The following is a 25,795-nucleotide window of genomic DNA, read 5'->3' on the forward strand; positions in this document are numbered from 1 at the left end:
TGTCAAACACAAGGAATATTGCTATAATTTTCTGAACTCTGCAAAGGGCAGCCGTAACTGAAGAGACATTTCTACTTGACTGTGATGGGATTTATTGTGAATGAAGACATTCGGAGGATGAAGTCTGTCAAATCCCCTTGTCTTGTGTTCACAGAAGTACAGCAATGACTGGTGGATAGGACGGCTGGTAAAAGAAGGCTGCGAAATCGGCTTCATCCCGAGTCCCCTCAAACTTGAGAACATCCGAATCCAGCGGGAGCAGAAATCGAGACAGGGACGCTTTTATGGCGGGTAAGAAGCGAGGCGTGATCTGTGGATCCGCCTTGACCTGGCGTCGGCCTGAGCAATAATAATGGAAGCAGAAGAGCTGTGAAAGGATATGAGGTGCTACAGTGCAGCAATATTAATGGATCGCTATATAAAAGAAAAAATTATCTAACGGATCGCAACTCCAGCTTTTTGTTAGTCACAAGTAGGGATATATTGTGAATAAAACACCCTCCAGAGTCGTGTTTCCCCCATGTTTTTTTCTACAGCGCGCTGACTAACAACTAAAACATGTGGAATGATAATCATTGTATTCAGAAGGACTTAATTGTATTCAGTACCTAACTGTATTTAGACTGTCCAGAGGATCCAGAGGTGTGTGTGTGAGTGAGCTCCATCATTTTCATGGCAGATAATGATCCGAGTGAGGAGGAAGTTACTGGTGTCAGACATTGTTAAACTCATTTGCGAAAGAAAATAAACATTTATTGTAAGGAAAAAAACAGGGGGATAACAGGGCTTTGTGAACACCCTGTGCAGCAGTGCGTACCCAAAAATCCTCCACTCTGTGACGCAACTGGGATCGGGATAGCAACATATGTGGTAATCAAAGGTGTGAGCTGATTCCTTGTTACTCTGACTCAGGCCTCTGTTCCGCAACCTTTACACTGGCAAGATGCACACACACTTGTCTTGCTGGATATTATTCAGATGTCAGCCTGGTGCGGTTGGTAACACTCTCACGTCCGAGTCCGAAGGCTATGGGTTCTAACCCCACATCAGGATTTTGAGCTCTCGAGATGGACGCTTCAGTACGAAGCAATGGCATGCTGCGTTGTCAAAAGAGGTCTCGTCCTTTAGTTGAGACATTAAACCGAGGATGAGTTCGTATGTTCAGTTGGATGTTAAAGATACTATTGCCTATTCAAACGAAGGGGAAGGAAGTTTCTCTCTCCAGGTGTCCTGGATAAGAATTGTCCAAATAAAAACAAATTGGCCATTCACTTCCTAACTGTGGGACAAACCGACTGCTGGGTTTATCAACAATAATACACAGTCATAACACTTCATAGAAAAATAATAATGTAATAATAATCCATGCATTTGATACAATGCCTTATTACATTGTTGAGACTTCTTGACAGAATATACTGTGGAGTGAATTGACTGTGTATTTTGTTGGTGAAAAATCTTATGAAAGTTACATTAAAAAGGAGCATTACTTTTGATGACTGGAGGTCACTAACACTTCACAGTACATCCTGTCCAAGCCCTTTGCGATGTCCTCCCGATATGAAAGGCACAATATCAAATATGAGGGATTACTATTATAAATTTAAATCAAATCTTAGACTGATTCGGATCCCTGCTTTTCGTAATGCTTTCATCCGGAAATCTTTTACTCGGTTGCTGTGCGGCTCCATTCTTTAACCCAATTAGTGTGTGCCCCGTGGAGCATTGCTTTGTGCAAGACATATTGGTTTGGCTCCAGGTATGCTTTAAATTGATACTGAACCAAAGCGCACAGGAAGACTCGCTGACTATAGGAACCAAAGGTGATGGCGACATAAAGTGCAATTAAATGTCTCTCTGCTGAAATGAGGAGGTGAGGTTAACCTGTCAGGCTGGCTCGGTTGGTGGCACTTTTCGCCCTCTTGAGACAGAAGCTTTCTGGGTTTAAGCCCCACGTTGGGATTTTAACTTACGTAGTCTAGGCTGACGCTCCAACGTACATTGTTGGAGACGCCTCTTCCGAATGACACTTTAAACCGAGGTCCCGTCTGCCTGTTCAGGTGCACGTTAAAGATCCCATGGCACGATTCAAAAAGAGAAAGGAGTTTCTCTCCTCCGGTGTCCTGGCTAACAGTCCCCCTCAAGTAAAATTGATCGTTCATTTTATGGCTGCTTGTGGGACATCGCTGTGGGCAAATTGGCTGCTGCATTTGTCTACAATATGTAGTCACTACACTTCACAGTATACCCTTGTCACTGAATTCCTCCAATTAAAGGAAATCGTTTTTCTCTACCTACCCTTCCGTACCTTAAAAGACTTTATTGTATCCTTATCCCCGCTCAGTCCCACCAGTGATCAAACTAACCTTCTCAAAGCGCCTTACGGCATTTAATTACATTGAAAGGTGCTGGAAAGTCCAAGTCATTTGTATACTATAAGACTGAATTGTTAACTTGCTCCAGCCTTCTCTTAGCTGTTCAAACTCAAGGTCGAGTGGACCAATCTCCAAGTAAACCCCATCTTCCTGCAGAAAAGTTCCGTTTACTTAGGATTTACTAGGTCGTGAGGACATCTCAAAAGCACATGACACTGTTAACTGGGCATTTAAGCTGGGGAGGGCGGGAGGGATAGAGGGTCAGGAAGAGAAAAGATGATTGAAAGATCAGTCAAAGAGCTAACATTTTAAGAACATCTTGAGGTGGGGCTTTGAACGTGGGGAGGGAGATCGAGAGAGAGAGGAGAAAGGAAAAAGTTGAAGAAACTCCAGGATGGAGTTCTCCAGTACCTTGGACATCCTCCTGACGTGAAAGTCATTAGACAAATGTAATTTATTATTGTTGGAGAGTTGGAGGGGAGGGGGGAAGGGTGGCAGAATAGCTGAAAGTCTGCCTGCCAATGGTGGGACAGATAGGAAGCAAACTTTCACTCTCGCGGAGACCACAACATCAAGAAACACAATATCAAGACACCACTAAAAATAATAATAATGATTATTTGGTGACTGACTCAATGTCTGTTTGTGGGCACTGCTATGTGCAATTGGCTGCCGAGTTTCGCCCCCAAATTATACAGTCAGTTCAATTTTAATATATTCTGTGAAGGGGTTTGAAACAACTCAACGCCGTTATAAGGCGTTATATCAAATGCAAGGATTATTGTTACTATTATTATTATTATGTTCTGATTATTCCTATGATATAAAATCACAAAAGGAATCACGTCGATTTTGTATTGGATTTTATATTGCCTGTCATTATATTCTCTGTCTCCTAATTCATTCTCGTGTTTGATTTGGCCTCCAGGAAGTCGAGTGGGAATTCGTCTTCAAGTCTCGGGGATATGGTCTCTGGTATGTGATGTTCTCTCTCCCTCCCCTTAATCCTTCCTGGAATGTGCCACTTGCAATTGCTCCACTCACCGTCTCTGTGTGTCAGCCTGGCTCAGTTGATAGCAATCTCGCTTCTGAGTCACAAGGTTGTGGGCTCAAGAATCCACGTCAGGACTTTGAACACGTATAGTCTAGGCTGACACTCCAATGCAGTGCCATTCACAGTCAATTCATTTATAGTATATTCTGTGAAGCACTTTGAGAAGTCTCGAAGATGTAATAAGGTGCTGTATCAAAGCAAGGATAATTATTATTATATTATTATTATATCATTATTATTACATTGTCGGAGATGCCATCCTTCAGATGAGATGTTAAACCGAGGTTCTGACTGCCTGTTCACGTGGAAGTTAAACATCCCATTGCACTACTCGAAGAAAGAGAAGGGATATTCTCCTGGTGCCCTGACCAACAATCCTACCAGATAAAATTGGTCACTCGCTCCATTGGTTGTTTGTGGGACACCGCTGTCGATTTGGCTGCCGTGTTGGCCTGCAAAATACACAGTCAATGCACTTCATAGTAAAATCCTACAAAGCTTTTTGGGTACGTGAAAAGCGCTACTTCAATTGAAAGGATTATTATTAAGGACTCGCCGGATGAATTGGGGCAGAATTCTAATTTTAGATAATAAATGCTCTGTTCTCTGCGATTGGAAGCACAGAGGTACACGTACCTCTGCCTTTCCAGTTCTAAGGAGCTCCATGTTCCTGACATCTGACATGTAATCTGAGGAAATTGCAGTTGAGTTGCATTGGGTACTGACCCTGAGATACTTCCGATCTGTTCTTAAAAATGTTTTTTCTTTCTTTCTTGTCTTCTCTTTTCTGTTACAGCCAAACAGAAACAAAAAGTGGTGAGTTTACTTGCAAGCCGGCAAAATGCACGGGTCACTTTCACATCCAGGGAGATTCTGCAAAGTGTTTTGAGACGTCCTCCCGACGCGAAAGGCTCCCACCTCAAAAGCGAGGATTGCAATAATGGGCCAATAATTAGGAAAATAGGAACAGGAGAAGGCCATTCATCCCCTCGATCCTGTTCCGCCATTCTATCAGATCATGGCTGATCTATACCTCAATCCCAATTACCCACTTTGCCCCATGTTACTTGACACTCTTACCTAGAAAATTTGAATGGATCCAGTCTCCACAACCTTTTGGGTGTGAGAATTATCCACCAGATAAAAATGAATCATTCACTACACGCCCGGTTTGTGGGACTCATATTGGCTGTCCCGCTTCTCAACAAAACACAGTCATAGGAACAGAGAGACAGGAGGAAGCCATTCTCAACTCCAATTACCCGCCCTTGCACCATTTCCCTTAATACCCTCAATTTACTGTAATGTGTCACGACACATCACAGTAAATCTCGGGAAGCGAGTTGATGTCGTGATAATTTGCTGTATCAAATGCAAGGATTTTTAGACGCCTGTTGTTGCCCTTTGCACGTGATTAAGAACCCCCCCACCCGAACCCACCACCACCACCACCCCCAACCCTATCTCAGCTTCCACAGCCACTAAAGGGAAATCCCCGACAACTGCTGGGTTTAAAGAGGAAAAGCGGTAAGGCAGATTATTGTGCTGCCACTGAAGCGGTTCAAACTCTGGGGTCTGTTCTTCACAGCGGTGGGTCATTTCATCTCAATAGCTAAAAATATACATTTCGGCCACAAAACACACAGTTGATTCACTTTGCGGTATAGTCTGTGAAGTGCTTTGAGACGTCTCAGAGACGTGATGAGGCGCTGTATGAAATGCAAGGATTATTATTATTATTATTAACATTCATATTATTATAAAAACATAGAATCTTCTCGTTGACATGCTGGGAATGGGGCTAAATTCTGAGGCCCAAGGGCGACTCAAAGACCACTTGTGTCAACGGCAAATTTGCCAGTCTTCAGCTGCAAAGACACACACAAACACACACACACACAGACACACACGTGCCCTACCCCCACCCACCGCCCCCTCCCACCCCCCATTGCGTTACCCATTGTAAAGGTCGGATAATTTACTAACAAGTGGAGAGCTGCTCACTGTCAAAGAAAGCTAGAGAACTGAACACAGAAGGAGGCCGTTTGGCAGAGTGTGCCTGTATGCTGCTTATTCCCCACAGGAGCCATCTACTCTCGTCCTCTGTTTCCCTGCTCTTTCCCTATGCCCTTTACTATCTTTAATCTGTGGGCTATTTATTTTTGTTCTCCAAGGGGAGAGAGCACATTGCATTCCAACAATCTATCTCTGGGATTTCCACGTGTGGGTGGGATGCAGGAATTCTCAGTTTGGTTTGGACACTCTTGAGCAACGGTGATGGGTTTCCGTGTGTGTCAGACACCCGGCTGACCAAAAAAAAAGGACCTATTTCTCCTTCAAGCGCAAAGTATTTGGCCTTACTTAAATATTCACTGGGTGTATATACATTCCATATCTTGATAACCCTTTGTGTTGTTGCTTGTAGTAAGAGTTGATGGAGTTACTGACCAAAAGGAGCCATCATAAGGAGGTTAACACAATATCCTGTTCTGATGATGGTACTTTCTCCAGCAGTAACATTTCCATTGAATGAATGGATTTAGGGTTTGCATGGCTTGATTTCACTTTATCTCATTTTAATGTAGACCGAGCACATTCCTCCTTATGATGTGGTACCATCCATGAGACCAGTTGTGTTGGTGGGACCATCGCTGAAAGGTTATGAGGTGAGGTTTGGTTTGGATACTCTTAAGCATGGTGATCCTCCTTGGGGGGTGGGGGGGGGCGGTGAAGTAAGCAGGGTCTCCTTGGAGCTGAACTGGCTCCAAGGTGACATGTTTGGCAATGAAATGTCGGAATCAAGCCAGCCTTCCGGGGCGGTCTCTGTAGTCCAGTTCCTTGCCAGGCAGGTCTGCAGTATTTCAGGGCAATGCTGATGACAGCACATCGCCAGGACCTGGGGGCAGGGAATCCTCCCACTCAACTTCTGTTAACTCTGCAGGCTAAAACCCTAGCGGGTAGGGTGGTCCTAGCTGGAGAAGCAGCGGGAAAACTTGCCCGACAGCGATATCTATGGCAAGCTATGTGGTTTTAGCTGGTCAGACTCCAGCAGTTACCCCAACGCACACTCGGAGTTCCCCAAGCCTTGGCTCTTGCCAACTTGCGCCTGATACTTTCTGGAATTAGGTAAGCAGGGTTCGTCCCTCCGGGGAGAGAGTGCGCATTCCAATCTATCTCTGGAATTTCCATGTGTAGATGGGACGCCCTGGAATTCTCAATTCGGTTTGGATAGTCTCAAGCATGGTGGTGGGTTTCCGCATGTGTCAGACACCCGGCCGGCCAAAGAAAAAAAAGTGATCTCAATCCCCGGAAGAGATCCACTGGATCTAGCTGGCGAGCCATCAGTCTCTCTCCAGCTGCTTTTCTTCTCAGATCACAAAGATGTGTAAGACAGTCTCTGTGTGGTGGGTGGTGCTTTTCGTGGAGCTCCTTGTCTCTCTCTGGTGGCTGATGTCAAATATAGCACTTTCCCATTTAATTGACGGCAGTGTACAAGGCAACTGCACACGGATTAGTACTGGATCCATTGTGGAAAATTGGTCATTGTACAAGATACAAACCGGCCTCAGTGCTAACCCAAAAAATCCTTCTATCAAGAGTTATGCTGTCTTTTTCTTAGTCTCACTCACAAAATACACAGTCAATTTACTTTACAATATATTCTGTGAAGCTCTTTGAGACGTCTCAACGACGTGATAAGGCGCTTTATCAAATGTAAGGATTATTATTGTTGTTGTAACATTACATTGTGCTAGCCAACTCTCTCTCTAAAGCACTCCTGTCTGACTCTCTAACTCTTTCTAGATACCTAATATCAGATAGTGTTCCATTTCCCAGCCTTATAATAATAATAATAATAATAATAATCCTTACATTTGATATAGCTCTTTTCACGTCGAGAGGATGTCCCAAAGCGCTTCACAGAATATACTGTGAAGTGAATTGACTGTATATTTGTGGGCGAACGCGGCAGCCAATTGCACACAGCAATGTCCCACAAACAGTCATGGATTGAAAATGACCAATTTATTATTGTTTTTTGGTTTTGGAGGGATTATTATTAGGCTCTGTGTGGAGTAAGGAAACTTACCCAAGGTTTCGCCCTCTGCCTGGGATTGACCCAGGTCTCTCACTTGCAAAGCGAGTGCTCTAACCACTGAGCTACAGGACTCCACAAATCTACACTTGTGTTAAACCTGTTTGGGGTTTAGTGATACAATATATTTTTAGTTCACTTTGTCCTCAATATATCCCTTCCGTTTCCTGCTTGTCCTCACTGTAGCTCCTTCCCTTTCCAGGTCACAGACATGATGCAGAAAGCTCTCTTTGACTTCCTGAAGCACCGGTTCGATGGAAGGTAAGCAGCTGAAACAACGTGCACACATCTCCAGATAATTATCATGGAGCTAAATGTTAATATTAGGCACAAAACGCTTTATAAAATAAGTCACAGTTCTCACATGCATCAGAATTATTGCGCGGAATTATCACCAGTGATAATTGTCACACGGACCAAAAAAGTGGTCAATTTTGCCTTGAGAAGATGTTTTGATAACCAAATCTTCCTTTATTCTAAAGTCTGATTAAGGTTTAAAAAAAAAATGATGAAGTGATCTTCGTGGTCTTCATCCCACAATAAAAGCTGATGAAAATTATCCTAGAATTTTAAATTTCTCTCTGTTTTGCTTTCATCGAATTGGCTCTTAAACGATCTGATTCAAAGATCCGTACTTCGGACCTTAATACCAATTCTGAAGATGTTTCCAATGTGCCAGTCATATTTTATTCAGAATTTGGGATCTGCTCTGATTAATATTGTATCCGGGAAGGGATTCATTATTAATTAGTCTCACGCACTGTACCAGATGTCATGCTTATTGAAGCAATGTCACCACTTACATTGGTGGAGCCTTTGAGAGACTCTTTACCATGGGTGTAACTCTTTCTGTGCCAAACCCCACGATGCTAACAGTTGATATCAGGCCCAAAAAGCTTTGTGAAAGCTCGCCTCTGAATCAGTGATGGGTTCAAGCCCCACCTCGGGAATAGTCTAAGCTGACGCTCCAATGCAATGCTGGGGATGGGGGGGTCATGTTGCATTGTCCTCCGGATCAGATGTTAAACCGAGGTCCGGTCTGCCTGTTTAGGGGGATGTTAAAGATCCCAGGGCGCTATTTGAAAAGAGAAGGCAGTTTCTTTCTTCCAGTGTCCTGGCCAACAGTGAAATTTGTCACTCACTCCTTGGCTATTTGCGGGACATTGCTGTGTGCATCTGGCTGCTGCGTTTCACTCACAAAATACGCGGTCAATCCACTTTGCAGTGTACCCTTCGAAGCACTTTAGGACATCTCAATGACGTGATAAAGTGCCATATCAAATGCAGCGATTATTATTATCAGCGTGTACGCTAATTATTATTAGTGCAGGTTGATCAGATGGAGTGGTTTGAATGAAAAGACGATGTGTTGATTGTCTCACAGGACTAGCAACTTATTGAATACCAAATGACAACCAATGAGCAATGTTTTCTTGTTGTTGCTTACAGGATATCAATCACGCGGGTGACGGCAGATATTTCTCTCGCCAAACGTTCAGTCCTAAATAATCCCAGCAAGAGGACAATCATGGAACGCTCCAACACGCGATCCAGCATAGGTATGACTTGACGGTGACATTTTTTTGTGGCATGTTATTTCACCTTTAGCTTTCACCATCTTGCAGTTTTGCACTTAAAGGACAAAATCACCCCAAGTTGATGCATCTTTACTCATTGTTGCAAAGGGTAAGCCATGCCCCAGTGTCCCTTGTGGAGTCCTGTGGCGTAGTCGTTAGCGTGTTCGCCTTGCAAGTGAGAGGACACGGGTTCAATTCCTAAGCAGGGCGAAACCTTAGGCAAATATTCTTACTCCACACACCTCTGTTTACCTAGCAGGAAGTAGGAACCCAGCTGTTAGTCAATTGGTAGATCATTTTCCAGGGGTAATAATCCCTTTCATTAAAAAGATAATCATTTGGTCACTCAATCCACGACTGTTTGTGGGGATGTTGCTGTGCGCAAATGGCTACCGCGTTTCGCCCACAAAATACCCAGTCAATTCACATTACAATATATTCTGTGAAGCGCCTTAATGACGCAATAAGATAGTGTATCAAATGAAGGGATTATTATCTTATTTTCAGATCAGAGCAGAAATCTGTGAATCAACCCACAATAGGTTTTTTGTGGTGAGTTTAAATTGAATGCCGATCGTGAATCATTCATGGTGGAGCCCTGGTTTGATGTCTGGTTGGTTCTAACCTTCAGCAGACAATAAGGTTAAGCTATTATGCACCATGGGCAAACCAGTGTACAAAGCATTGTGAAACCCATTTGGCAGAAGGATTTTTCAGAAGTCATTCTGTCATTATTCAGTGGAAAGTTGTTGTTTTTGACAAAAATGTTCGGTGGTTGTGAATTGCATAATCAAGTGGCCTTTACGCTTCTCTGTACACATGTGTTTACACATAGCGCATAATACACCTGTGTTGGTGTATCTGACAGTATGTGGGTTTAGTTTCTCTCACCCATTTGGCATCTTGCATAAAATCCCCTGTGAGGCATTTCCTTTCAAGTCTAAAACAGTCCCGTCTTACCTAGTCGTAACCATGTCTTTAACACCAGATTTTTTTGGGGGGGCGTTAGTCATCCGGGTTGGAAAGGCAGGGTACTTGGTTGGATATGTATCAGACACCTGGCTGATCAAAACAAATCTCATATTCTTAAAGGTGCTGTGAAACATGCTGTGCATGAAGCAGGTGGCTTTCAGTAGCTTTTGATGCCTCTTATCTCTCTTGGTAGTGAATTATAGTGTCCCTCTGGATAGCAACTCCATTTAAAGTTAGATCCCCGCTTAATAATGTAATGCATTTTGACTCAAAATCACACAGGGTTTTCAACTGGGAGCTTCTTTCAGAATTAGCAAGCATCTTGGAAAGCCACCATTGGTCACGTGTGATCACAGAGGTCGGAAAGATGCCAAGATATTGTGATATGTTTTTGGGTCTATTTTAAGAAGGCAAAGGGAGCCTCTTATTGAAGGCCAAAATCCTATCAACCAACACAATTGTTGGTTTGATCCCATCCCTTTCACTTGTTCAATGTCCAAAACGTTGGGTAAGTTTCCTTACTCCATATGCCTCTGTAAACCCAGCAGTAAGTAGGAACCCGGTTGTTACTCAATTGGCAGATCGCTTTTCCGGGAGTAATAATCCCTCCCAAAAAATAAATAAAATAATAATTTGGCCACTCAATCCACAACTGTTTGCGGGTCACTGCTGCCCGCAATTGGCTGTCACGTTTCGCCCACAGTCATTTCACTTCACAGTGAAACGCTTTGAGACGTCTCAAAGAAGTGATAAGGTGCAATATCGAATGCAAGGATTATTATTATTATATTATTATTATTATTTAGCAATCCAAGGGGACTGGAAAGGCAAATCTCCGTGCGGTTTACTGATATAGAGGAGCCTGTGTTGCAATTGTGATTTCTTCGTAACCTTTCAGTTCCTTAATTAATTCTAACAGTGGCATATCCTTACGCACTGTCTGGCTGTTGTAACAGGCCTGGGATTGAAGAGTGTGTCTTTGCTCCTTGTGGGAAGCTGTGGAGACATTAATTTCATGCCTGTCAGTGTTCATTTCATTCCTAATCACCAGCTACAGCATCTCAAACATTCTCCTGTACACCCTGTTTGACAGTACATGCAGAACCTTTTGGCTTTCCATTGCTCCTGCTGGCGTTAACACATTCTGAGCCTCATTTCAAAACCCTTTTGGCTTACACACCACCCACCCACCCCCACATCGCACTTCATTGCAAGAAGTGGGGAGGGTGGGGTGGGGGTTGGGGGGGATATGAAAAAGCTCTTAAATAAAAATGGTCTAAAATACATACAAGTGCGCAAGCACTGAGCATTTCCCATTGATGTCGGCGTGATTGGGGGCCAACAATTGGCTTTAATAGCCCCCTGAGCCGCAGTCAGGGGCAAAAAAAGGATCGGTGAATCACCCGAACGCAATTAAGGAGACATTTCGGCATCTGTAGGGACTTCTGGTATCATCAGTAGATAGACAGCCTGAGTGGCTCCACACAGCAGAGGTTCTGTCTCACACAGTGGGGTCTAAAACATGCGTCAATCGCTATTAATAGTCGTCTTTTCATTACATGCTCACAATGAAGCTCACACACACCATGGCACTTCTATTCTGAAAGATGGGCCTGTTGTTATTTTTAGGACACTTGAGACTTTATTGGCAAATGCAGACGGGAATTAATTAATATTAGAAAGTTGCACAAAATCTGGGGGTGGGGGGGAATATTTGGAACATTACTATTCAGGTGAGGAAGCTGATGATAATCGTTGTATTTGATGTACAATGGCCATCTCAAGACCCTCCTCTTCGATCGTGCCTTCGATCATGCTCACTGCCCTCCACCCTCCTGATCCCAACCCCCAGCTCGGGTCCAAATCCTTGACTGTCCAGAGTCTTAAGAAGTCCACCCGACGTGAAAGGTGCTATACAAATTCAATTTGTTGTTGATATAGTGCTTTATCATGTCATCGTCTCCGAACGCTTCATAGGATTTTACTGCGCAGTGTCGTTATTGTGTTTTTTATAGACAAATGCCAATTTGCGAACAGCAATGTCCCACAAACAGCCATGACGTAGTGCCATGGGAATCTTTGATGTCCACCTGAATGGGCACAAAAGGGACCTCGGTTTCACGTCTCATCCGAAGAAAGGCACCACCGACAATGCAGTTCCCCCCCCCCTCAGCACTGAACCGGAGTGTCAGCCTTGACTGCGATTGCAAAGTCCCCGACATGGGACTTGAACCGACATTTGTCTGACTCCGAGACAAGAGGTGCTGGCAACTGAGCCAAGCTGACATTCCTCCTGCTAGATGGCTGTGTGAAAACCTTCCTAATGCAGCTCGTGCCTTTTTCACACAGTTGTTTCATAAGAACGTAAGAATTGGCCTCGCGAAACAAGACCAAGGTCCATCTAGTTTGCCCATCCTGGCAGTCGCTTGACATGTCGTGTTCCAAACCATATACTGTATCCCGAGATATTATTTTCTAGCAGGAATCTGTCTAATTTGTTCTTGAGACAAATGACATTTTCTGCTTCCACGAGGGAGCCTGCTCCATAAGTTTACTATTCTCTCACTGAAGTAATATTCGTATTTTCCGCTCCGGCATAGGAATCCAACAACTGGCACGAAAAGCAGTCAGCCAAGAAGCCTTGAAGAAACCAGGAGTCAGAGCTGCTCTTTAATAACATAAGTGGGACAGGCTTGCGATTTTAACCTTTTATAACATTTAGAAGCTGCTGAGAATTAGCCAGATTTATACTTCAACTGATGGATTAATTAATTCCCCTCAGGGCTCTGAATTGCATCGATCTCTCTAAAATGTGATTTATATGGCACTTTAATCTCGATTCAATGCAAAACTTGCATCAGGATCAATGCTGAGGTTACAGGACAAATGGCCTGTACAATAGAGCACTGCTGTTTTAACGTGGCTTCATGGCCTGACACTGCTGTGGGCAAATTAGTTGCTGTGTTCATCTTCAAATAGTCACCGCTATAATAATAATTATCCTTGCATTTGACATAGCACCTTATCACGTCGTTGAGTCATCTAAAAGTGCTTCACAGAATATATTGTAAAATGGATTGACTGTATTTTGTGGGTGAAAAGCAGCAGCCAATTACGCACAGCAGCATCCCACAAACATTCGGGAATTGAGTGACTGTTTTTTAGGGCTTATTACCCCCAGAAAGCGATCCGCCAATTGACTAACAACCGGGCTCTTACTTACTGCAAGGTAAACAGAGCCATGCGCAGTAAGGAAAGCTGCCTAAAGTTTCGCACTGCCCGGGAATCAAACCCGGGTCCTCTCGCTTGCGAGGCAAGAGCTCTAACCACTACACTACAGGACTCTACTGTTTTGAGATGTTTCAATGTCAGAGCCGTTATATCTTATCGTTATCAATAGACCAAGTAGTGAAGAAGCAGTGGTCGCGATTCCTGAAACGACTTCCAAAAAATTGTAACTGGTTTTACTTTTTGTTTCGTTTTTCCCCTCGTGCTAGCCGAAGTGCAGAGTGAGATCGAAAGGATCTTCGAGTTGGCCAGAACCTTGCAGTTGGTGGTTTTAGACGCAGACACCATTAACCATCCCACCCAGCTCATCAAGACATCTCTAGCTCCAATCATCGTTCACGTGAAAGTCTCTTCTCCCAAGGTAAAAACCCTCATCCCGTACACTGAGAGAGACAAAAGGACTTTGAGTTGACGCCTGGGCAATTATCTGTTGAATTCCCCTGATGATCAATTCAGGGGTCTTGTAAGTGGGAGAATTTGAGCTCTTGTACTGTTTATCGAACAGGGGGAATGTGGGAATGTGCTGAGCTGTCTGGCTGTAGAAGGATATCAGGGCCTTGGGGAGGATGCAAAGGAGATTTACCAGAATGATACCAAGGGATAAGTGATTTCAGTCATGTGGAGAGACTACAGAAGATGGGATTGTTCTCCTTAGAGAAGGTTAACGGGAGATTTAGAGGGTTTTGATAGACTGAATAAGGAGACACTGTGTTGGTAACCAGAGGTCACAGATTTAAGATACATGCCAAAAGAACCAGAGGGGCGACGAAGAGAATTTTTTTTTACCCTTTGGGTTGTTACGATCTAGAATGGGCTGCCTTAAAGGATGGTGGGAGCAGTTTCAATAACAACTTTCAAGAGGGAATTGGATATATATTTGAAAACAGAAAAATCAGATCAAATCTGCAGAAACACTATTTCGGTGAGAAAACAGTAAATGTGTGGAACAGGCTCCCGAGGGAGATGGTGGAAGCAAAAACTGTCGATTCTTTCAAAAGCAAATTAAATAGATTTTTTTTTAAGGAAACAGCATATTTTTGTGGATATAGTATATAGTTTGGGACATGACATGTCAAACAACTGCCAGGATGGTGGAAGGCGAACTAGATGGACCTTGGTCTGCGTTCATCTGGCAATTCTTACGTTCTTAATTAAGCGTTCTGGGACTCTACCCTATGTGAGGGACGCTGTATAAGTTGTTCTTGTTATTATTAGTGTCTTCAGAGCACTGGGAATCTCGTCTTGTCTTCAAACAATCCCTTCGAAAAAAAAGAATAATTATAATAATAATAAATTGGTCACTCAATTCACGACTGTTTGTGGGACGCTGCCGTGCGCAATTGGCTGCCGCATTTGGCCCACAAAATATGCGGTCAATTCACTTTACAGTGTATTCTGTGAAGTGCTTTGAGAAGTCTCAAGGACGTAATAAGGCGCTATATCAAATCAAGGATTATTATTATTATTTTTCCATTGAAGATTTGCTTTGTCTTCACCAGGTGCTGCAACGGCTGATAAAGTCCAGGGGAAAGTCGCAAAGCAAAAATCTCAACGTCCAGTTGGTGGCAGCAGATAAACTGGCACAATGCCCTCCAGTACGTGTTAAGTCTAATGTCAGCTATGATTATTGATGATTATCTAGGTTGGGAATAGGGGGGGCAAGAAAACCTGCAATAAAGTATTCTGCAAGAAAAAATAATAGCCTGCTACCTCGTGCCTGCGGTTTTCAGTGTAAATCATAGACATTAAATATAAATACTGGTTTGATAATTCAGCTTTAGCAGGTTAATTTTCCATTATATAGGTCTGCGTGAAACATGCCATTCCATTCGGATGAGCAGAGTGAAATCCATCCATTCAGATTTACGCAGTTTTGCTCAGTTTTCACTCTTTAGGTAACAAAAAAATATTATTTTGGGGTGTCAGCCGAGTGACTGGCACATTGCGTGAACCCATCACCGTTGCTTAAGAGTGTCCAAACCAAGCTGAGAATTCCCTGCATCCCACCTACGCATCCTGTTTACATAATTCCAGAAAGTGTGAGGCGCAGGTTGGCAAGAGTCAAGGCTTGGGGACCCCAGTGGTAAGCTTTTCCCTCCGGAATATATAATTTGGGACACATTTCCTTTCCCTTCCCCCCCACTCCCCCCCCGCCACCAGATAACTTCAGCAAGATTTTGTTTTTGTAGGATTTTCTTACTGTCCACAATTGACCACAGACACCAGACACTGATTAAAACACCTTGACAATGCATCCTTAAAAGAATAATTTGCTTCACTTAAAACAGTGTGGAGAGACCGCACAGGTTCGAAATTCCACCCAGTCTTATCTTGTTAGATCGTTTGGTCTTAAAACGTAAGATTGCGCGGAATTGCGGAAGGTTCTGTAAGTTTCCTTGCTTCACACAGCTCTGTTTACCCAGCATTAAGTAGGAACCCGGTTGTTAGTCGCTTGGTGTATCGATTTCCGAGGGTAATAATCCCTTCATTAAAAAAATAATAATTTGCTCACTCAATTCACGATGGTTTGTGGGACACTGCTGTGCGCAATTGGCTTCTGCGTTTTGCCCATAATATATACAGTCAATTTCCATCACAGTATTTTATATGAGGCGCTTTGAGATGTATCAACAACATGATACGGCGCTGTATTATTATTGTTTCCTAGCCTCCACTTGGTACCTCCATTGACCAAGACCTTTCTATTGGATGCATTCCCACGAGCTTCCACCAAATGGCATAATATGGCAGAGTTTTGGTGGAAACATTTGCACCTGTTATTTGTGACGTGATTTTTTTTGGGGGGAATTGTGACCTTATTTGGTTAGAAATCTCGGTTGTCCTCCGCGATACCCAAACATGATCCCCAACTCTCTCTTTTCTTGGCAGGAAATGTTCGACGTCATATTGGACGAAAACCAGTTGGAGGATGCGTGTGAGCATTTGGCAGAGTACCTTGAAACGTATTGGCGTGCGACACACAGCCCTAGCAGCACACCACTGAATCCACTGCTGGGTCGAAACTTAGGTAGTACTGCACTGTCAACATATCCCTCAGCTATCTCTGGTTTGCAGGTAGGAAAACAAACAGACCTGTGGAAGTAAGAGGACAAAGTAAACCATGACCATATTTCTCCTACACAAATGTTTGGACACCTCAGACTGCTCGTGCCATGTTGGGTTACTTACCGATGGCACAGTTTATGCTCCTCCTGTGAATGAGGTTCATATCCCGTACCGAAACAATATCGCTGGCTTTCAATGGAGGTAGAGCAGATGGCAAGACCTGGTGGCAATTGGACACTGCTGTCCACAAAACACACAGTCACTACACTTCACAGTATATTTTGTGAAGCGCTTTGAGACGTCTTGAAGACGTGATAAAGCGCTGTATGCAATGTAAGGATTATTATTATTATTAAGACACCAATGGCACTGACCCTTTAAGAACTTTGCATTGAGTTTGCATCAGGTACTATTCCCTCATCCCCAGTAGGCAAGTCATCAATGGCAGCTACATCTCTGGCCCTAGATTGGCCGAGGCAGCAGAGGTAACCAAATATAAAAGGCAGAAAACTGTTCGCCCAAATAAAACAGGTCTTCCTTGGTTTCGTTGGCAGATCAGTATTTGTGAGTGGGATTCCTGCGCTGTGCCCATTTCTCTTTGCCATAAAGATTAACTAAATACCTTGTTGTGATTAGGTTTATTATCCTGAAATGTAGTGCTGGTGATTCTATTGACACTCAGAATTGTCTGGGTCGTTGGTGGTGTTACCAGCTACCATTTGAATTGTTTTTTGACATCTACGGAAACCCATCACCATGCTGAAGAGGATCCAATCCACGTTAAGAACCATATACATGCGTTCCATCACACATAAGGCAATTTCCCTCTGTTTGGAATGGAATGCGCACTCTCTCCCTTGAGAGACGCATACTGCTTACCTAATTCTGAGGCGTATAAGGCACAGGTTGGCAAGAGGCAAGGCCAAACTCAAACTGCAGAGCTTGATATTGAGACCACTGTCTGGCAAGTTTCCCCACTGCTTGTCCAGCTAGGTGTAAACAAGCATGAGAGTATCTATACCACCTACATGTGGAAATTTCACTGCATCTGGAATGCATGTCACCTCTCTCCGACAGTTGAACACTGACCTTTCTACCATCTGTTAACATAAGGCCAGCTGCAGAGTCTTAGACCAATTGTGAGGTTTGTGAGATGAGTTAGAGGAAGTTAAGCATCCTGTAAGATACAATGCCTTTGGCCAGCCTTGTGAGATATCATTGCAACGTAGGTTACATTGTTTCCCAGAACATCCTTACCTAAACCTGATTCCATTCCTAATGTGGATCTGAACATGTGCAGAACCGGGTGATGAGAGAACTGTGAAGAACTGCTAAGGTTGAAATTCTAAACTACAGGCCCTTCAACCCATTTGACCTCATTCTTCCAGAACACCCACCCTACCATTTTCCCATCACAGTGTCAAACTTGTTTTTTGTTTTTATAAATGACTCCAGTACTGGCTTCAACCACTCTTCCTGGTAACGGAAAATATGCAAAATATACAGTCGCTACACTTTACAGTATATTCTGTGAAACGCTTTGAGACATTTCGAAGATGTGATAAGGCACTATATCAAATGCAAGGATTATTATCATTTATTATTACCGTGTTCCAATTTTTAATTGTAGTCTGGGTAAAGAAATACTTTTCCTGGCGTCTATCCTGAAAATACCCTTTAGAATCATTAACATTCTGCTATCTGGGTGCATCCTAAGTATAGTTCTATGACATTTACATTTACTTTTTCAATACCATTTCAAAACTTACGCAAATCTATAAGGTTCAGTCTGAGATGAGATGTTTCCTTTCAAGAATGACAAGCCCTAGCTTGCCTAATCGCTGCTCATTTCTCTTCACACCTCACTGATCTCCTCTGCACTGGCTCGAGATCTGAGCAGCTCCTTACGTTGCAGTGGCCAGAACGATATGCAGTGCTTTAGGGCTCTGGTCAAGCCATTCTGGTGTTTTATCCGAGATTGTACCCAACCGATTGACCCTTGGCAGGAAAAGTTTTGCAGGTTCTCATTGCATCTTAAATTTAATCAACACTTCCACAACAACAATACATTGCATTTATATAGGGTTCCTTACGAAACGTAGCTTCCCAGAGCGCTTAGCAGTGGCGGAGCATGACCCTAAGGGGGATGACCTTAGGAACGGTCGAAGAGGAAGGTCTTCAAGCGTGACATGAAGATGGGGAAGTGGGGGTGGTGGGGGCGCGAGCAAAGCGGAGGGATAGAGGAATGACGTTCCAGAGTTTCGGGGCTGAAAGCGCAACCACCGATGGTGGAATGCGGGGCACGATGGACAAGCAGGAGGCAGGAGCCAGCTTCCTGCATGCATTTATTTCCTCAGGTTTTCCACTGACACAGATTCCTGAGCTAAAATAATTGGATCTGAAATCTGACTACAGTCCTCCCTGACGTGAAGAATTCATTTAATACAAATATAATTTCTTGATGAACTATGTCCAGGCAATGTGTCTCTCAACAGACCTCTCTGACATTCTCTGTGGAGTCCTGTAGCTCAGTGGTTAGAGCACTCGCTTTGCAAGTGAGAGACCTGAGTTCAATTCCAGGCAGAGGGCGAAACCTTGGGCAAGTTTCCTTACTCCACACAGAGCCTAATAATAATCCCTCCAAAACAAAACAATAATAAATTGGTCATTTTCAATCTACGACTGTTTGTGGGACATTGCTGTGCGCAATTGGCTGCCGCGTTCGCCCACAAATATACAGTCAATTCACTTTACAGTACAACAACAACAACAACAACAAGATTCCATTTATAGAGCGCCTTTCACGTCAGGAGGACGTCCCAAGGCGCTACACAGTTGGGTCATGACCCGAGCAGGGGGGAAATGGTCAGGGTGAGGGGAGGGAAGGGAGGGAGAGTACATTCTGTGAAGCGCTTTGGGACGTCTCCCGACGTGAAAAGCGCTATATCAAATGCAAGGATTATTATTATTATTATTATTCTGTCTGTCCACTGCGCAGATTCTTGAAACATTGTTATTGGGATGAGTACCTGATGCAAGCAGAGTTTGATGTTTTTAATGGGACTGTGTTCCTGGTGAGTTGAATGAATGAATGAATGAATGTATGAATGAATTAGTTAGTTAGTTAATTAACTTGCAATATTCACAAAGGCGGATTGATTCATTGGGAGTTTCAGTTTGCGGATATTGGGATTGTGAAATCTCTGTGAAATTTAACACTGGTGAATCGGTAACCCCAGGCCCCCAAGCCTGCAAAATCAATGGTGTGTCCTTTTTCTCGGACTTTGCCAACTTGGGGTTCGAGATTTACCCTGGATGTGAATTTAAGAATTTCGGAGTCTGATATTTGCTAACGAGGACTCGCCAGTTGACTCATTGCCGGTTTTGCAAACATTGCAAATTACATCCCTATGAACGAGTAATAGAGATGACAGGATTCTGCATCAGAACGCACATCAAAATCTTCCCTTGACTCACTGCAGGTAGCCTTCATTAAAAACACAATGTGCTGGAGCTTGCTAAAACCTCATGGCAATGAACAGCTTTTTCCAACCGAGGCCCATTCCCTTTCTTCTGACTCAGGTCTACCTTTGGTGCTTTAGTTTTATTATTTGTTCATGCAAAGCTCTGCTGAGAGTGAGTCAGGTTGAGGGTCAAGCTAACAGTGAACGTATTAAACCTGTACTGAGCGTTCACCTCAATGCAAAATCATTATCTTCTGATTTTACCAGCGGACAAAGCAGTGGGGTTCACCACATGCCATTTCTGGGTGTAAACCCATTATAGCCAAGTAATGAAAAGCGAGAGAGGCTTCGGCGGTCTTTACTGGCTGATTGTAACATTTACAAGTTAATTATTCTAATGGAGCATAGATAGTTAAAGCAAACACTGGGCGATGATGACGATAAACCAAATTGTCTGTGACGATTAAGATTGTAAAGTTATGGAATCTGTTTCCCGTCACTTGCACATGAAGTGAAGGCAGTCAGGTCTCTCTGCTTCTATTTACCCAGCCTATTGCTTCACAGTCTGCCTCCCTTTACCCAAATTACGTTGGATCCTGTCTCCAGGTTCTTTGTTTTTAGTGATGTCTGCAGTTATTTTTAGTCTCTCTGGGGATTACTCTCGTTTGGCTCAATGTAGCAGAATCGTAGATGAGAGCTGAGTTGTGCTCTTTGTGACGAGATTTGTACCCGTTCACTCCTAAATAAACGGGTTCGTGGTTTTACATTGCAGCTCGCACTTTTTGCATTTCTCAAGTGACTTTCATAGAAGAATCCTGTTGATCAGTGGTTAGAGCACTCGCCTCGCAAACGAGAGGAACTGGGTTCGATTCCCGGGCAGGGCGAAATCTCAGGCAACTCTCCTGACTCCACATACATGTTTACCTAACGGTACGTAAGAAACCTGGTTGTTAAGTTGCTTGGCGGATCACTTTTCCTCGCGTAATAAGCGCTTGAAAAAAAAGAAAATGTAAAAATAATAATAATTTGGTCGCGATCGATGGCGCGACGCTGCTGCGCCCAATTGGCTGCTGCGTTTTCGCCCACAAAATATACAGTCAATTCACTTTAGCGTATATTCTGTGAAGCTCTTCGAGACGTCTCAAAGATGGGATAAGGAGCTATATCAAATGCAACGATTATTATTATTATTATTTAAAAATGCACAGTGACAAAATTCCTAAATTCAGTCAGCGATTAGCCCACTTGAATCAATTTGAAACGTTTGCTACACTCAGGGAACAGAGCAGTAAATAACCCCTTCTGATCAACTGTCTGGGTTTTCCTATTTTTTTTTCCCCGATTGCCGGTCAATAATTCCTCACGCTCACGCTCGATTGCCGATCAATAATTCCTCACGCTCACTTGCTCGCTCTCCCTCTCTGCCTGCTCTCAACTGCCTGGATCCATAGCCATTCACTCAGTCCCCCTTTTATGAGCTGTATTCTACCCGGTCTCTTGGTTTCTGCTCACTTGTCCCTCACGGTTTTCTTTGTGCCTCTTACTCACTCACATGCAGCCAAAATCCTTGCTGGTTCTCTCTCGTCTTCTCTTGCCTGCATCCAGCTGAATCCTTTCTGAGCTCTTTGTCTTTGCAGGGACTCCAAGAAATAATAACGCCTCAGTAACTGGATTGGAGTGTTTCAGATAAACAAGTAGACACTATTCTAGTCCAGAAAGGAGCGAAGGAAACCTAATAGAGCACTATGGCTCTTACAGCTGCTTCTGCTGACTGACTGACTGACTGACTGAGCCCCTTTTGTTCTATTGATCTTTCCATTCGTGTTATTGGAGGGTCAACGGCACAACTTGGAGCCGAGCGAGAATAAGAGTTATTATTGCGGGTGTAAAGTGTACATAACTGGGGTTTTCGTTGGGAATTGAAACGTTTCTTTCGAAAGGAAATCTATTGATCTGTGCCATCTATTTATCACCAGAAGTCCTTGTTAAGTCTCGTATCTTTGGGGCATTGAATTATGCCTCAATATCTACCAATAGCCCTGCTTAGCTGGCATCGGTAAGTGGGTTAGCTCTGGTGGGACCACAGCAGTCTAAGATGACACTCCAATGCAGTGCTGGGGTGTGTGTTGCATTGTCGGAGGTGTCTTCCTCTGGATGGGATATTAAACCGGTGTCCTGGCCGAAAATCCCACAAATAAAATTGGTCACTTACTCCATGGCCCTTTGTGGACATTGCTATGCACAAATTGATAGCCGTGTTTTTCCCCAAAAATACACAGTCCACAGATTTCCTATTGGGGAGTTTGCTCCGCGGTCTGTGCTGAGTCGCCGCATTTTAGGCCAAGGGAGCAGTTCGTGTCACTGAATCTGTCCTAGACTTGGGAGTGGGAAAAATCAGGGCTCCCAATCACAAGCCAGTGAGCCTTGATAGAAAAGTGTGTGTGTTCACTGGAGCATGTCGTATGTGTGCACATACATTTGTGTTCGTGTGGGTGTGCGTATGCTTGTGAGTGTTGGGTGGGACTTGGCTGTGATCCTCTCTCCCTCCCACTTAAATTCTAAAAGGGTCCGATAAGGTTAATATAAATGGGTTGTTCCCACGAGTTGTGGAGTCCGTAATCAGGGGACTCTTTCAGAGGTTGAATCCGATAGGGTAGATGCATTCAAAACGAAGCTAGACCTTCACATGAGGGACAGGGGAATAGGATATGGGAGAGAGTAAAGGAATGAGTGAGGACTCGTGTGAAGCATAAGCACTGGCACGGACTGGTTGGGCCGAGTCCTGTACATTCTTCGATTACCAATGAAACTGAAAAATAAGACTTCCTATTAGTCAGGAGACAGATCGATTAAATTGCCATCAATATTGGGTAAGCGAACAGCTTTGCACTGACTTCCTCATCAGTGAAATGGATGCCTTTTGCCCCAAGCTTCCACGTTGGAACCTAACAAAGACAGATTCGTCACCAAAAACAGTTCAGAGAAAATAAATCGCTCGGGTGTCGACTGTCCATCATCGTTATTCGTAACCTTACACTTAAGGGAAGTCCGCTAACCTGCTCTTTCATGTCGCACTAGGGTCAGCGAATGAACAACAGCAATCACTCTGGTGAAAACTTGCCCGTCGAACGAACACGCCTGATGCACTCGGACGAAAATGGTCACAGCGAAAGGGCGAAAAAGAGTCGTAACCGTTTGTCTTCGGGTTCACAGCACAGCAGGGCTCAATACCCACTGGTGGAGGAAGAGTACTCCGACCCCTATCAGGACACGTACAAACAGCGAAGGAGTCACGGGTCACCCGGGGGCCACAGTTACGATTCTCAGCACCGCCTATGAAAAAAAAACACACACCCCGTTTGCTATTCACCAACAACAAAACCAAGGAGGGTCCAGGGGAGGGAGGAAGGGAGGGAGGAAGGGATGCAAAGCGATGGGAGGGGGTGGTGGTGGGGAAGAAAGCAAGCAATCAAGCAAGCCTCGAAACCTCTTACACGAACAGGGAAACATCATAGTATTTTTACTGATGAATTTAGTTATCAAAAAGTCTTGATTATTTCAGTCGTCCCCCCCCCCCCCCCCACCCACCCCACCCACCAGCTTGCTTTTATCTCTAACCTAAAGTGTCTGGCAAAGTATCTTCCAGAAGCACTTTGCCAAACCCGTGAACAAGGTGACTTGATAAAGACGTGAGCCGGGGACGCAACGATTCGCTGCATTGCCTCGCTGCGCATATTTTTTATATGAAGAAAACACAGTGGAAAGACTTGATGCTTGCAGAAGGCTTGGTATCTCCTGCAGCTCCAATGTAACCCTCGTAGGGGTTGGGGGGTGTGGGTGGGGGGCTTTTTTCAATGCTGCCAGTGCTACAGGACGTAGCTGCCCTGAAAACTTCCTGACGCACTGTCTGCCAACCTTCCCGCCGCTCGTCCAGCTAGGACCTTCCTACCCCGTTGCGGGGTTAATAGGAGCCGAGTGGGATGACTCCCCCAACCCCAGAGACCCCCTCCAAACCCGGGCGATGAGCCAGGCTGGGCTGGAGTACTGCGGACACTGCCTGGCTCAGGAACCGGACTACCTGGACTGCCGCAGAGAGGTGACTCAACACTCCGACATTCCGTTGCCAAGCACGTCACCTTGGAGCCATCTCAGCTCCAAGGAGACTCCTCTTACCTCCCCCCATCCCCCCCCCCTCCATCCCCCCCCCCACCACCCCTCCCACCCCTCCCCAAGGAGGGTAGTCAGTAGTTGGGTCCTGATGCAGTGATGATGTTCATTTTATAGACAGTAACACCTAATTTCCTACTAGCAATAAATGGTATTGCAATTCAACCCTGCATTACCATTGTTCCAATGGATTTTACTTCTGCACATATTTCCAAATTCCAAGCAGCTCTCTCTCTCTCTCTCTCTCTCCACCACATGTACAGCTCTCTTACTTGCATGAGAAAGGCAGTAACTAAATCACATATTTACAAGCAAGATATTATTTAAACTTAGAGCGATGAATTAAGCTTCTATGCGTTTGCGACTTGTGCGTATGTTTTTTTTCCTTAAAGGTATTGTTTATAACCGATGAAACCAGGCTGCACATTATCCCGCTGATATTCGATTCCTATATTTTCCATGTTTTAGGGAGGTCAATGTTATTAGTTAGCAAAAAAATTTAATGCAGCGAATGCCAGTAGATTTATGGTCTACTTCCAAGACAGTCTTGTACAGTAAATATCCATTTCCCCTGTGTTTCTGATGAGATCGCAGTCTTAGATTGATGACTTAATTTCATATCTGACAGCTACTGGTCAAAATAGAAAGGATTAAAAAAGAAAAAAAGTTGCATCTTTAATAGTGCCTTATCAGATTGAAACTTCTCAAAGTGCTTCACAAGCAACTAATGTCCCAGTGTAGTGACTGTTTTTGTAGCAGGCACTTTACGACAGCGAAGACACTGGGAGAAATGCCCTTCTCTTTTCGAATGGTATCCTGGGATCTTTAATACATTCTTATTAATATCTTGGGCTACAGTATCATAGGGCTCAAAAATTGTCATTGCGTAGTTCTATTAACCTTTCCGAGTATTGTTTCTTTAAATTGCTTTTGAGGAGGGTGGATGATTGAGGGCTTGATTTCCCTTCACTATTCAGTTACTTTTTTATATTAACCAAACCGGTCAAACTACCTAGCCTTAAAGAGAGTAGTTGTAAGTGGAAGAGATAACGAGTAATTATTGCAGGCTAAAAATCGTCTTCTCAGTCACCTACGCTAGTTATGTTGTTCCTGTGCTCCCGGGATATGTTGCCAAACAAGTCTTTAAGTCTGGAGAGGTTAGACTTCATTGCATTAATGCTACTTGATTCTGCTGGATGTGAATAGAAGTGTAGGGAGATAGCGCAAGCACATAGTGTCAATTAACTCTAATGGCAATTAGACTTATTTTAGAAAATAATATTTTGGGATACAGTATATGAGTAGTTTGAGACATGACAAGTGTTGTATGGCTTGGAAGAATTAGACAAGTTTGGATCTAAGGTTCCCAAAGCTTTCCACTGTGATGGTAGATTAATCCATACAGAATTAATTGCTATAAACAATTAATCTTCATTATTGTAGCATGTGACTACCATTTATTTTTCCCATTTATACAGCACATTTTGACATTGATTCACAGCGCAAGTGGATCATTAGCTTATCCATTTCTTAGCTTAGAATCATGTCCCCTTGTTCTATCCTAATACCAAATAATATAAGTCAATAATGTCATATCCATCTCGGCTGACACTCCAGAGCCATAGTGAAGGAGTCCTACATTGTTGGAGATGCTGTCTTTAGGATGAGACTGAAACTGATATCCTGTCTACGTGTTCAGTTAGACATTATTTTGTGGGTGTTTTCGCCCACAAAAT

The 25,795-nt window shown here is 43.7% G+C and overlaps 1 protein-coding gene across 2 annotated transcripts in view; it reads left to right on the plus strand.

The window, feature by feature from the left end:
• cacnb4a (calcium channel, voltage-dependent, beta 4a subunit) overlaps positions 1 to 23,435 on the plus strand; it is a 79,596-nt gene extending 56,161 nt beyond the window's left edge. The window contains exons 5-14 of one of the 2 annotated variants that reach the window (XM_007896289.1): positions 155 to 291; positions 3,304 to 3,350; positions 4,226 to 4,245; positions 6,015 to 6,095; positions 7,728 to 7,786; positions 8,975 to 9,084; positions 13,572 to 13,723; positions 14,862 to 14,957; positions 16,252 to 16,437; positions 22,971 to 23,435. In XM_007896289.1, the coding sequence (XP_007894480.1) occupies positions 155 to 291; positions 3,304 to 3,350; positions 4,226 to 4,245; positions 6,015 to 6,095; positions 7,728 to 7,786; positions 8,975 to 9,084; positions 13,572 to 13,723; positions 14,862 to 14,957; positions 16,252 to 16,437; positions 22,971 to 23,231 (1,149 nt within the window). In that variant the 3' untranslated portion in view covers positions 23,232 to 23,435. The remainder of the gene's footprint in view (positions 1 to 154; positions 292 to 3,303; positions 3,351 to 4,225; positions 4,246 to 6,014; positions 6,096 to 7,727; positions 7,787 to 8,974; positions 9,085 to 13,571; positions 13,724 to 14,861; positions 14,958 to 16,251; positions 16,438 to 22,970) is intronic. The other variant, XM_007896290.2, reaches the window with a different exon arrangement.
• Positions 23,436 to 25,795: the final 2,360 nt, after the last annotated feature.

Source organism: Callorhinchus milii, unplaced genomic scaffold, assembly GCF_018977255.1.
Source record: "Callorhinchus milii isolate IMCB2004 unplaced genomic scaffold, IMCB_Cmil_1.0 Scaffold6, whole genome shotgun sequence".
Lineage (NCBI taxonomy): Eukaryota > Metazoa > Chordata > Chondrichthyes > Chimaeriformes > Callorhinchidae > Callorhinchus > Callorhinchus milii.